This window comes from Porites lutea, chromosome 9 (genome assembly GCF_958299795.1).
Source record: "Porites lutea chromosome 9, jaPorLute2.1, whole genome shotgun sequence".
Classification (NCBI taxonomy): Eukaryota; Metazoa; Cnidaria; class Anthozoa; order Scleractinia; family Poritidae; genus Porites; species Porites lutea.
The window spans coordinates 24,578,602-24,592,165 of record NC_133209.1 but is presented as its reverse complement, the minus strand read 5'-3'; the positions used below and the strand labels follow the sequence as shown (position 1 = coordinate 24,592,165).

General features: G+C 37.7%; 1 protein-coding gene across 1 annotated transcript; it reads left to right on the top strand.

Moving 5' to 3' along the window:
• The first annotated feature begins 274 nt into the window (after window positions 1-274).
• LOC140948600 (uncharacterized) lies at window positions 275-2,925 on the top strand. The gene is made up of 4 exons (XM_073397867.1): window positions 275-360; window positions 1,303-1,480; window positions 2,021-2,185; window positions 2,743-2,925. Exons 1-4 carry the CDS (start codon window positions 331-333, stop codon window positions 2,790-2,792), a joined length of 423 nt encoding a protein of 140 aa, XP_073253968.1. The 5' UTR covers window positions 275-330; the 3' UTR covers window positions 2,793-2,925.
• The last annotated feature ends 10,639 nt before the right edge of the window (window positions 2,926-13,564 follow it).

Sequence of the window (13,564 nt, the reverse complement as noted above, 5' to 3'; positions counted from 1 at the left end):
CCTCTGTCAACTTTAATAAAAAAAAAATTATATTTTTGGTGGTCGTCAGATTAGTGTTGTAGTGGAAAGTGAGTGTGAGTGCATATTCTTTTCTTGCTGGAATTTTACACCCACCTTAGATGTCAATACTACTTGCATTCTTTGAACCATTTGTTCAAAATCTATTCTGGCACATACTGTATGCTAGTATACGAATGTACAGGTATGCACTAGTGGCATACTTAATATTCAAACAAATTAATTTTTATTTTCTCTATGACTATTTAAGTGAAATCAAGTACAGCTGGCACAGCAAAACCTTTGCATACAGTTCTGACCCCATCAGGCCCAATGGATGCCAATGAGGCATCCCGACGAGGGGTAAACTTGTAAGAAGCTTCAAACATGAACCAACTCCATTCACAAGTAGTTTCATCATCACAATGTGGAAATGATTGATAGTTTCTTTTTTCTTGGGGTTGCATTAGCAGCAAGTTATTAAGAAGTATTTAGTGTCATTCACTGAAAATGAAGCAAAAGAACAGTCTTGAAAAATACTCGAAAGTGTGATGACACATACTAACCAATTCATTAAGCATGGCATGTACTCTACAACTACACTGTCCTATTCTGACATCAGGAGGGTTCATAGGCAATCAGATTTGAGAATCTTGTTTTTGTGATGATTATTAGAGTTATAATGTATGTGTGCACAACGTCCTTGTGTTGTGCAAGTCACATTTGAACAATAATTTTTTTGGCTACTGTAAAATTCCGAAAATAAGCCCGGGGGCTTATATTTTTCACAGGCCCTTTTTGAGGGGCTTATATTTGCAGGGGCTTATGTACAGAAGGAAATTTGCATTTCAAAATCGATTGGGCTAGCCTCATAGTTGGAAGTAAATTTACCATTTTTGCTTTGTTTTACAATTTTCCAAGTACAAGCCGCTGGGGGGAGGGGGGGGGGGGGCTTTTATTTGGAGGGGTGATTTAATGGAGGGTGTGTTACGAGTTTGGGGGGCTTATATCTTAGAGGGACTTATTTTCAGAATTTTACGTTATCTTATCAAAAATACATTGTACTGCTGAATTTATTTGGTTTTGACAAACTTAGACTTAAATTGCTGTGAACTTCTATTTGTTCTTAACACAATTTTTGTAGCCAGGACTATGAATTGTGTTATAATTATTGATAATGATAAAGAAAATCTATACTGATCCTAAAACTTGCAAAAATTGAAAACAACTCATTAAAACATTTTTGTCTAGGTAAAACTAATGTGTACTGTGTATGATAGGAAATTGTGTTCTTTTTCGTTTCAGTTGGCTGAAATTGCCGAGGGGGTATGGTGCTGTGCCATAAAGGTGAAAGCACTGATTAATTCAGTCCTTTCTCGGACAGCGCTGGCCTGCGAAATGCTGACTATTTTTTACCCAAGAGATGATTTGTCAGGGAAACGTTTATCAGAACTTGACAGCAGGATTGTTAATGCAATTGCAGGTAAAGTTGCAAGTGGCATTAGAATTTGTAAACTGCCTTTTCAAAAAGACCTTTATAGTTTTGACACTTGCAAATACAATCCATGGCTTTGTAAGTTCATGTGACAGAATTTTGCATATTTACTCTGTGAGGGGTGTTGGGTATCGGTTGTTATTTTACTGATCATCATTAGACAGCCTGAGAAAACAGCCACTACCCAGATCTGGGCAGTGCTTCTGATTGGTTAAGCACTTCCTAGATCTGGGTAGTGATGTGTCACCAGTATGGAATTTCTGCACCCATTTCTCAGACTTCATTTCGCGGGGAAAGCAGTGGTGGCATCGCGGAATGTCGACTGTTTTCTTAGGCCAGTCATTAGAGAATGAAAAGAAACTGGGGAAAAACAATTTGATTGTTGATCTGAACGGGTAATCGCTTTATAAGAGTTCAGATGGTTGATAGTGTTATCTGATAAAGTGAACAACCAGGCCCCTTGTCTTTTTTTAAATTTATTTTTACAAATTCATGTAATCTCTTTATTTTCATGTTTTTTTTTTCAAGAATTTGCAGTTGTCGCGAAAGTAACAGAGAGGGAGCCAAAACCTCCTAAGGAGGGAGAAGTTCCTAAACAGAAGAAAACTGTCACAAAGGGAGATGTGATGCAGGCATTGCGCCAAAAATGCAACCAACTGATTTTTCAGACAAATAGGCCCAGTTATCACAAGGGTAATTAACTTTTATGCTTATAATACGTTTCTGTTCTGTCAGGGTATTTAAAGTTTCCAACTGGTTAAAATGATAATAGGTACGATGTATATGGTTTTGTCTCTGGGACGTCCTTTGATTTTTGTAGCATCATGTATTTTGCTGTAAACTAAGATATGTTGAATAATCATGACAAGACAAAACAGACATTTGATAGGAATAATTACAAGTTGTTTTCTTGACGTTCAAAGTGACTTAAACTGGTAAAAATGTCCCTATGTCACGTTAGAAGACCGGAAATGGGTTTTTGCTGTTATAATGCCTTGGATTTTGCTGTAATGTGTCATCCTTAGGGAAAAGTAATTCATCTTATAGCCTCTTATTAATGAATTCAAAGAATCATACCATGCAACTGCTTTAATTATGGCCAAATTGAAATATTTTGTAAAACCCACAGATTAAAATTAAAAGACTGTTTGAACTAAATATACAAACCTTTCAAAAATTAAATATTCACTTGTGTTAGTCTTTATGTTATTGCATTTGCTAATGCTTGTTTCTGCTTTATTATTTTATAGAAAAGTATGAAGAAAACAAGTTAAAAAAACCCATGAAGGACAAGAAATAACTAATATTTTGCAATAACATAGTTTTGTTTTAGAATTCAAACCTCTTATTATAACTAAAAACTACGAAAAAGATGTAATTATTATAATTTTATTGTTAATCAAACTTTTGGTGGATATGAGGAAATTTTGATTTTCCATGTCTAATATCGTTTGGCAAAGGTGTTTTCGTTTTTGTATTGTTAATGTTTTTCTTCTGTTTTTCACTATTTTTGCGCTGTACTGTTTTAATGCTATTTTTCGTACTTTTTCTCGGTAATTTGTACTATTTTTAGTTTTACACAATTTTTCTACTATTTAAGAAAGTGTTTTCATGAAATTTTGATCATATTTTTAGACTGTTTTTATACTGTTTTTAAGCTTGTTTAGGGGATTTTTGTACTATTTTTTGTCTACTTAAAGGCTGTTTTTTGCCATTCAATTGTTGTGTACATTTTTTAATCCGATTTTTGTACTGTTTTTAGAAAATATATGTGCCATTTTCAATCTACTTTTGTAGTATTTTTGTTGTATTTTAATGCTATTTTCAAAGTATTTTTATTGTATTTGCAAATACGAGTATTGAAGAAGGCCTTTTAAATTTTTAAGCTGTTTAAAACACTATTAAACTATAGTTTAATACATTGCATTTTAATAGCGTTTTAAACAGGTTTTAATACCTTTAAAATCAGTCGAAAAATATAATAAAAATATATTTTTGTACCTATTTTAAAACTGTTTTTTTCAAAATACGTTTAAAATTGTCTTTAAAAATAGTTTTAAAATAGTATTGCACATTTAATATATGTTTTTAAAACTGTTTTTATCCTGTTTTTATTCCAATTTATAAGGTATTTAATAACTGTTTTAAACATGTTTTAAGCATTGCAAAAGGCCTGGATTTTTATATATTTTGATCAAAATTTAAAATACATTAAAAATTATTTTTTAATAGTGTTTTAAACAGGTTAAAACACCTTTAAAGTCAGTCGAAAAATATATTAAAAATACACTTTTCACCCTATTTAAAACCTATTTCACAAACAGGTTAAAAACAGTTTTCAAAAATAGTTTATAAATATATTTAAAACAGTGTTGGATTTGGTAAGGGTATATACCGGCTATCAATTCGATGTAAGATTTTTTTTCACTCTAAAATCACTTAGCCTTAGCTTTCCCTAAAAAGTCACATATGTGCCCTTAAGTTAACTGATTTGTGGATTACAAGTTTATTGTTTGATTTAAATCATAAATTTATTTATGGGAGCTTCGCTTTTAGCCCTGGCTAAATCTATATATTAATAATAAAACAACTTCCAGGTGTCTAAGCAATTTGGAAGGACCCATAGTGTCTTATTTCTCCGCTGAATTGAGCTGTGAACAAAGGCCGCTCTTTCTAGTGACCGGCTTTCATCAAAAATATTGTTGTCCTTCGTGATTGTGAAGAGTCCAAAGTTGAATCCGGTAAACCGGCCAAAACGCGAGCATCGCAGGGAACGAATCTCAGTAGTCTAGGCTATTCTAAAAATATCCGCACATGAATTTGCAACTCATATTAAGCCGTAATTAATCTTCTTTCCAATGGAATAAACAAACGGTGAAGGTATTGCCGCCATTTCGAATTTGGCAATGTCACGTGGTCGAGCGTCGACCAATCAGACAATTTCGCCGGTGAAACAAAAACAAGTTCGTCTTCGCAGCGATTTGACAGTGGGAAGTGAATTCGCTTTTAGTCCCGTTGGTCATTGCTTTCTTTACTGTAACCAATTTATTTCCGCGGTAATGTGGAGCTTACGTAATTTCCTTTCTTCCGGTCTTGCGTTTGTGATGACAAGCGGTTTACTACGCTAAGAACGAGACCAGTGAACATGTTTCTCGATGCCCGACCATTTGCCTGGGTATGTGTTTCTGTTTAGGAGACCCACAAGACTAAAAGAAGGACCCTCCAATACGTATGTAGAAGAGTTTATATTTTTAAGTCAAAGGCCCAAAATTAACTCTTCGTGATATTAAAAAAAGTGCGGTGGCTGTGGTCGAATAGAAGAGCTGTCAGAGTTGTTTTGAAACGGTTTTACTACACCTTTAAGAAGACAAGAAATGACTCTAATGATTGAGATTCTTAATCGTGGACTTATCCTGGTTGAGTTGCGTTGGATGATTGAGTGCTATGGTCAAATCTCGTAGTTCACGTATTTCTTTATGTACTAGACGCTACATGAATTTTGCCAAGAGATCATTCTCTCTTGATTTTGCACATGTTGATATGCTTAAGTTCTTTTCTTCGGGTGATTTAATTTAAACTTTACCGTAGTTTCTAACAAACAAATCTTAGGCAAATGAAAGGGTAATTATTTGTGTGTTTGGAATTCTCTTTTCATGACAGCAGTTATTAGAGTGCCTTCAGTTTGAGTCCTCATTCAAGTGTGTTTTGTTGCAAACAAAGACGGAAAAATTATAAATTCCAAAAACTACACTACCCCTTGGAACAAGATTATGGTTTAACAAAGATTAGCTAAGTTCAGAAAATAAATGTTCAAGTTTGCGTGTTTTGGCAAGGACCACATCTGGCTAAATATGCTTCAAAGGGAATTTATCACAGGAAAAAATAACGGATTCCCATTTTTGGATATTTTTGGGTATTTAAAGAATACCCATAAAAATCCCAAATTTGGCAAAGTGAGACAAGTCCCAACCAGGGAACTCCCAACCAAGTTCCCAGATTGGGACTTGTCTCACTCTTCCAAATTTGGGATTTTTGTGGGTATTCTTTAAATACCCAAAAATATCCAAAAATGGGAATCCGTTATTTTTTCCTGTGTATAAAGTCAGGAAAATGGTGACATTTCTATTTTTGCCTTTCCTTTGGCCACTGTGATCAGTTTTTGCCATACAGTTGCATGTAATTTTTTTACACGCCTGGACATCAACCTGCCAGGTTAGTTTGTTTATTTCAGAAAATAAATGTTCAAGTTTGCGTGTTTTGGCAAGGACCGCATCTGGCTAAATATGCTTCAAAGGGAATTTATAAAGTCAGGAAAATGGTGACATTTCTATTTTTGCCTTTCCTTTGGCCACTGTGATCAGTTTTTGCCATACAGTTGCATGTAATTTTTTTACACGCCTGGACATCAACCTGCCAGGTTAGTTTGTGTCTGTATAAAAATGTAGTTTATGAAATCAAACCCTCTCAACTTAAAAATTGCCTTGTGCTAGTGGATGTCCAGTGGATATGAAAAACACCATAGGATGCCTTGGGAAAAAAATGGAAAAAATGATTATTAAGATAATATTATTTGTAGTCAACAATGAAAGTTAGAAACTTGTGTTGAGGCAGGCAAAAACATTTTTTAGAGACCTTAAACCTTCACTGGCTTTGCTGTTACAACTAGTGGTAAAAGGGTATTAAATTGTGAGATCACCTCCCTGGGCTTGCACTGAAAGAGAGTATGGGTTATAGGACACATTGTTCATTTCCCTACCCTTATTAAGCCAAGAGATCTTATTTTATAATCCCGATTCATTTCATTTAGCATACAGAATTAAGTTTAAACTTAGAAACATGGAAAGAAACTTGGGGAAAAAAGAGTGGTACCAAAATGTAACTATAGAGTGCTCTTCATCTACCTTCACAGCCCAAACAGACACCTTGTTCAAAACTCTAAAAGGGTGAAATGGTCACGACCCTAAATCAGCTGCACATACCCATCTAGGCCAAATAAGCCAAGGGTAGTATCATAGAAACAAATGCTGAGAGGATTGGGCTCAAGGGACAATAACCTTTTTGATGGTTGATAAAAAAATCAATTTTACCTTGTTTATTTTAGTTGTAAATCAGGTTCATAACTTACACAAACAATTGAAGTTGAACATTTTTCAAGCTCCTTCTGATTCTCTTTATAAACCTTGCAGAACATTCAATTTTTTTTTCTGTTTCTTGTACTTCAGTATTAGCCTCCTGTCCCCACACTACACCATTATGATCATTTCAAGTATAATTCAGAACTACAGGGTAATTTTTGTACAAACAATTTCAAGGAAATACTTAAAACCGAAGTCACTATCCAATATAAAACTATTAAATACAGTATTGCTGTTCGTCTTGATATGATATTCCAGTGAAGGTTTTGAAGGTTCAGTAATAAGCCCCTACTCCCAGCCTGCTGATATTAAAAATAGCTTATACTGACAGACCCAGTATATGCCAACCAAAGTGACTGGAACATCCGGGCTTTTACTAAATTGGCCCTGTCTTCTGTATTTCCGGCCATAAATATGTTTTCTGGCTCCCGGTTTACAAACAAACTTACGAACAGCGAAGTAGAAAATCGGTTTAATGAACATTCCCAAATGACTGTTGCAAGACTCATACTAATATAGTCAGCTCGTAGCATATGTTTAGGATAAGGAAGAGAGTTCTCAATACCACTGTAGATGGAAAAATATAAGAAATGGAGCAGGCTGGTCGCTCGAAAATTCACGAAGCTTAAAAGTGAAGTCAGCCATGAACTGTTCATACATCACGCCTCCTGATGTCCAAAAATTCCATTGAAAAAGTTTATGAAAACCTTTTCTTGATGTTTGGACGCCGTAAAACTTAAAACCGAGCAAACACTCATCGTCCTTCTCTGCTATATTTGTTTTGAAGGAAAATTTGTACTCAATCTCACCCGGCCAAATTTCTTAACTAGGGCGATCGTGTAAACTCGGTTCGAGACCTCGCTGCTAGCCCCCGCTGGTTCGGATTTTGTCGATTTCAAAATTTGTTGTTTATTCTTGTCATAGTGATATCGATTTTACTAACAACTGCATTTTGACAAACTTCAATTCATAGCCAATCACTGGTGAAATTTTTTAGGGATCAGAAAAGGATAAAATCGCTTTAATTAAGGTAATTGAAAAACATCAGTATCCAAAAACTGTACCGAAACACCTTAATACAAATACAACTTGCTTGTACTGTGTGCACCAGAAAAATTTAAAATGGTTGTGCTCTCGTCAAATTCCTTCCTAGACGTTTTGTAGTCGGCCAACAAAACGTTGTTGTTGTCTCTTCTCGATCTTACTCTCAACAGAAGCATAAGCAAATAGTGGGTACTTTCCTTGTGCTTCTCCTCTTCGATGGTCCGGTAAATCGCAAGTTTTCAACTCAAATTGTAAGCACAAAAGCCCGTTGCTTCTACTTAAAGAGTCTGGTCGTTGATAATGCTGTTCAGTGAGCAGACAGTCAGCACACCAGCAGCCTAGTTTTTCTCTCTTGGGACGAGTAGTAACAGAATCAATTTGAAGCCTTCGAAATTCGGTAAAACCGGCTGCCACTTCGTTCTGGTCTTCTTTCAAGTTAAACTTGAGGACGTTTCTAAGGCTAACAACAATTCCCACGAGACAAACTCGAAATTATTGAGAAAGTCCGCGAGAAAACGCAAACGGTCTATCAAGTTACTCAATTGGCGAGATGTCAATTTCAACCAATCGGGACAAAGTAATAAATCGAAGATTGACACTAAATTAATCTGACCAATCAAGATTTTCACGCTCAAAATCTCAGGGTGAAAAACGGAGAAAACAATAGCATCCTTGCTGGCGTTACCTAATTCCCCCTCCTCGGGTGCCCGAATTTCCCTTCCCTTTCGAACGCCTGCCAAGCAGGCTAAGAATTTCATTTATGGCAATATTAAGAAGTTCTCAGACATTGAACCAATGAACCAATGATAAGAATTCAGTCTCAGTCACATTTAGTGCTAGCGTATTCCCGGCTACAAGCCATATATTTATTCTTGTTGAATCCTAGTCATAATTAATACATTCATTTATCTCACATTTATATCAGAACTGGAAAAAGTGATGTTAATATCATCCGCACACTTTCTTAATGGTGAGCAGGATAAGCAGTTAGTAAGGTCATTTACATATAAGGCCCTAAAATAGTCCCTCATGGTACACCGCTTTTAAAGGTGGCTTCAGACGTGTTGGTTTCAGTATTTTTTAATTTGGAGTACGTACTTGCCTTGTGACAGTTAAACAAGTATCTGTCTTAAAGATGTTAAAAGTGAAGCTTTTCTCATAGTAGTCTGGAAAATAAGACATTTTAAGGGACAGTTCTAGTGTTAGCGTCACCGATTGCAATTTTCCCTAATTCACCCCATTTTTCATTGCCACTGGCCTCCCAAATACAATCCACAACAACATTGCTCAAAGAAACGAGGGGTCCTAAAACCTCTAATTTAACTGCTTGTTGACTTGGAACATTAGCGACAGAGTGTTTCATTGCTTCCATGCAAACTGTACAAAAACACTGCACCCCAGTGCTGTAACACATCAAACTTTAAAACAACCCCACCCCCTGGAATTTAACTGGACCACCCCAGATGTATTGAGCTTTGCTGAGCTTTGAAAAACAGGGAGAAGCCCCGGTGAAAATTTCAGCAAATCACAACGGGCGGGCTCTTTAGAACAATCCCACGCCCCTGAAATTTAACCAGGTTACCCAAAATGCATACCAGCTAATAGCACCGTGTCTTTGCAAAAAGCTGACACCCACCTTGACGGAAGCCCCCCTCAAAAAAAAATTTCTGGCTCGACGGGGGCGACAGGCCGATCCGTGTTGCGCGTTAGGGATAAAAGAACAGCTGCTGAAAACGTCAGGTGCTAATGTTTAATCGTCAAGGAAAAAAAAAACTCAGAAAAACCTCAGAGGGAAGGGGGGGGGGGGGGGTGGCATTGAAAATTAAACTTATCATTGCCAAAAATTCTCCGCTTTTAAGGAGAGTTGCTCTTCTCGTGACGAAAAGCTCATTCAAATTCCCAGAGTCCCAGTGGGATTCTCTCAAGCGTAAAAGGTGCTGCCTCTAATATTTCTATGAGAGTGAAGTCACTCTTTTGATCTGTGAGTGTCTATGAGCATTCAACTACGCAAAGGCCTTCGCACATATTGAAGCAGGTAGTAGCTGACAAAATAACCGTACTTTAACCCTTCAATCCGTAAGAATGATCAGCGTCAAATTTCTCCTTGTAATATCAATGCTTTGTAAAGAAGAGCGGTCATGAGAATTACGGACATGATCACACAAGATGAATTATTATGTTCTTGATGGCGGGGCTCTCACGCGCGCAAAGTGCGCGTGGGACAGAGCCCCAAACTCATAGAATATGATCAACCTCTTTTTATTTGGTTGTCACGTGATTGACCCAGCGTACGTACGTACGTACGTACGTACGTACGTAAGTACGCGTCTACAGATTGTAAAGGTAGAGTAGGGTATGGGAGACTATCAAAAGGGAGGGAGGGGTGTCTTAGGCGTGTCTTGGCAAGTCCACATCTTGTATATTAGACATTCACAAAATGGTCAATTGACATCTGTCAAAACTATGGTCGGCCATTTGTTTCAAAATTATGACACGATATACGTGCGTTTTTTTCCCACGTATACTTGCAATCATTCCTGCTACACGATATACGTGCGTTTTTTTGTCACGTATACTTGCGTTTTATTCCCAAGTATGTGACCATTTTCTTACAAACGCGCATATATATGCGCACAAAAAAACCCATATATATGCGTTACAAACAAGCATGTGCACGTGGTATATGCGGTCGCAGAAAGTTGTCGTATAAGAGGCACCGAATTATACCGTCGGCAAAAAACCCCTTCATGTACGATGGAGCTGAAAAGTAACTTCAGTTTGAATCAAGCATGGCCGCAATGGCCGCGTTAATGTCAAGCAAGATTTGGTTCTTATTCATTGCCCTCACAGTAGTGGTGGTTGTTGGCTCCCCGACAACGGATTTGTTGGAATCCGTGGATTGTCTCTTGAGAGACTGTGTACGCTATTTCACAAATGCTGACCGAAACAACGATCGATTCAGTGAGAAATTAGCGTTCATGATATTAATTTTGAGGAGGACTCGGAAAAAAATACGAGTCCCAGATGGGATTTGAACCCACGACCCGTGGGTTCAAATCCCATCTGGGACTCGGATTTTTTTCCGAGTCCTCCTCAAAATTAATATCATGTTGTTGTTGTTTCATCTTTAATATACTCACTTTGGAGGTTGGTTGGCCGCATCTTTGATATGCTTTAAGGTGACAGCGCGATGCTGTTAGTGAGTTCTTGTGTGCCGGTCATTACTTGGCTGTGTAGCCGCGTGATGCGGTTCCAGTCGAGACCCACAAATTGGCCCTTGCTCACCATAGAGTCTCCAGTAGCTCAAGTGGTTAGAACATCCGACTAGATCACGGAGGGTCGTGAGTTCAAATCCCATCTGGGACTCGGGTTTTTTTCCGAGTCCTCCTCAAAATTAATATCATGTTGTTGTTGTTTCATCTTTAATATACTCAAATTAGCGTTCGACAGGCAAAACACGACTCATATTCTCATGATGTAATGAGAAACATGACCTTGAGACCTTTTTTCTTTCCTCTCTCGCGCGCGAATTATCACCTTTTCGCCTCCACGAACACGTTATAAGCCTCCTAGTCTCGAAGCTTTTTATTATTTCCCTGGTATTCTCACTGACTTTAATAGCCTTCCACCTGCCTCTCATTCCTTAGTGTTCCTTCAACACTTTAATTGTGATTTTCATGGTTAACTAACTCGTTCTCGTTCAACTTGCATAAAATGTCCCTCAGGTATCAATTTGCTATTAGTTCTCAAGCCCCAATTATTTGGCCAAGGATATCCCAGTGACATCCCCTTCACTGTCCGTAACAGCCTTACCACCACTGACTTCAAATAGAAACTAAAACTTTACTTTTTAAGCCTGGATTGAATTAGCGCAGGATTATCATAGTTTATTGTTAGTTTATTTGTCACTAGTACTTCTAGTTTTACCTCTGCTATAGGCCGGACTGCTTGCATTACTTAATTTAAGGTTTGTATCTTGTTGTAGTTTGAAATTTAGCCTTCAGTGGCTTCATTTCTACATAACATAATTTCTGTCATTTGACCACAGGTCGTATAAGCCCCCGGCTCTGGCTTTACTGAGTTTTGTACTAGTTGAACGATGGAATAATAAAGTTAAAGTTAAAGTTATTAGCACTACAGAGAATTACATGCATACTGAGTAATCATCTCCTGTGGTTTGTGGTTCTTTAGGTGTTCCTGCTAGGAGTTGACATGCAGTTGTAAAGTGTTTTAATTTTCTTTGACCTCTGTTTACGCCCAAAGCTTTAATTTAGTATTACGGCTAAATAAAGATTGTAGTTTCTACGGTTTCCTCCGTAAATCCTGGATCTGCAGAATAACTACATGCATGCATGTAAGTTTCTTTGTCCGGGAATGGAATTATTTCTTGCTATGCCAGGGGAGAGGGTACTCCCTATGATGGCCTATACGGGGAAGCTCCACCCGAAATCCCGGAGAGGCACTTAACAAATATTTGTACGGCGAGGCTCCACCGTGAGGTCCAACCCCTTACCCGTCGAGAAAGCGTTCTACATTTGTCACTGATTCCTAGTTTATGACAGTGTGGGTTTCCAGCAGTTAAAAGGGATACAAAGTTCTAAGCAAGATATGTGAAAGGAGTACCATTTGTCAGTAGAAGGTATACGAAATCGTGAAAAATGGTATATAAAAGGTTAAGGGGTGGACCTCCGCCGAATAAGAATTTGTTGAGTACCCCTCGCCCCTCCCGGGCTGCTATGTCAATATGACGCTAGGCCCAGCTCATAAGTGTTGTTTCAAGGATTTTGAGTTTTCACGAACAGTGACTGAGATCTTCATATTTGAGTTGTACACGGTAGCTTAAACTGAAGCTACCGGCCAAGTATGGAGGATTATGCTTTGCGTGAGTCAAGATCATTCTCACCGCTGATAGCCTGATGCAGTCCGATTTAATTTTTTTTTAGATCAGAAGTGAGTCTTTAAACAAAAGCGCGATGTCTTGTTGTTCCTTGGTAGGAATTTACTGTTGTGTCTATGCGAATGTTATGAATTCTGAAAGAATGCAGTTCCTCGTCGGTTGCTACTATGGTGCAGAGAGCGAAACTAGCTGCTATAATCAAAAATACTGATTTACCATTGGCCGCAAAAAAACGCTAAAGTGAAGTTATAAATAAATTATCCTTCCTAATAATCAGGGCTTGAGAACTAATAGCAAATTGATACCTGAGGGACATTTTTTGCAAGTTGAACGAGAACGAGTTAGTTAACCATGAAAATCACAATTAAAGTGCGGGAGGAGCACTAAAGAAAGAGAGGCTGGTGGAAGGCTATTAAAGTCAGTGAGAATACCAGGGAAATAATAAAAAGCTTCGAGATTAGGAGGCTTAGAACGTGTTCGTGGAGGCGAAAAGGTGATAATTCGCGCGCGAGAGAGGAAAGAAAAAAGGTCTCAAGGTCATGTTTCACATTACATCAAGAGAGTATGAATCGTGTTTTGCCTGTCGGACGCTAATTTCTCACTGAATCGATCGTTGTTTCGGTCAGCATTTGTGAAATAGCGTACACAGTCTCTCAAGAGACAATCCACGGATTCCAACAAATCCGTTGTCGGGGAGCCAGCAACCACCACTACAGTGAGGGCAATGAATAAGAACCAAATCTTACTCGAAATTAACGCGGCCATTGCGGCTATGCTTGATTCCAACTGAAGTTACTTTTTCAGCTCCATCGTACATGAAGGGGTGTTTTGCTAACGGTATAATTCGGTGCTTCTTATACGACGACTTTCTGCGACCGCATATACCACATGCTTGTTTGTAACGCATATATATGTTTTTTTTTTGTGCACATATATATGCGCGTTTGTAAGAAAATGGTCATATACTTGGGGATAAAACGCAAGTATACGTGACAA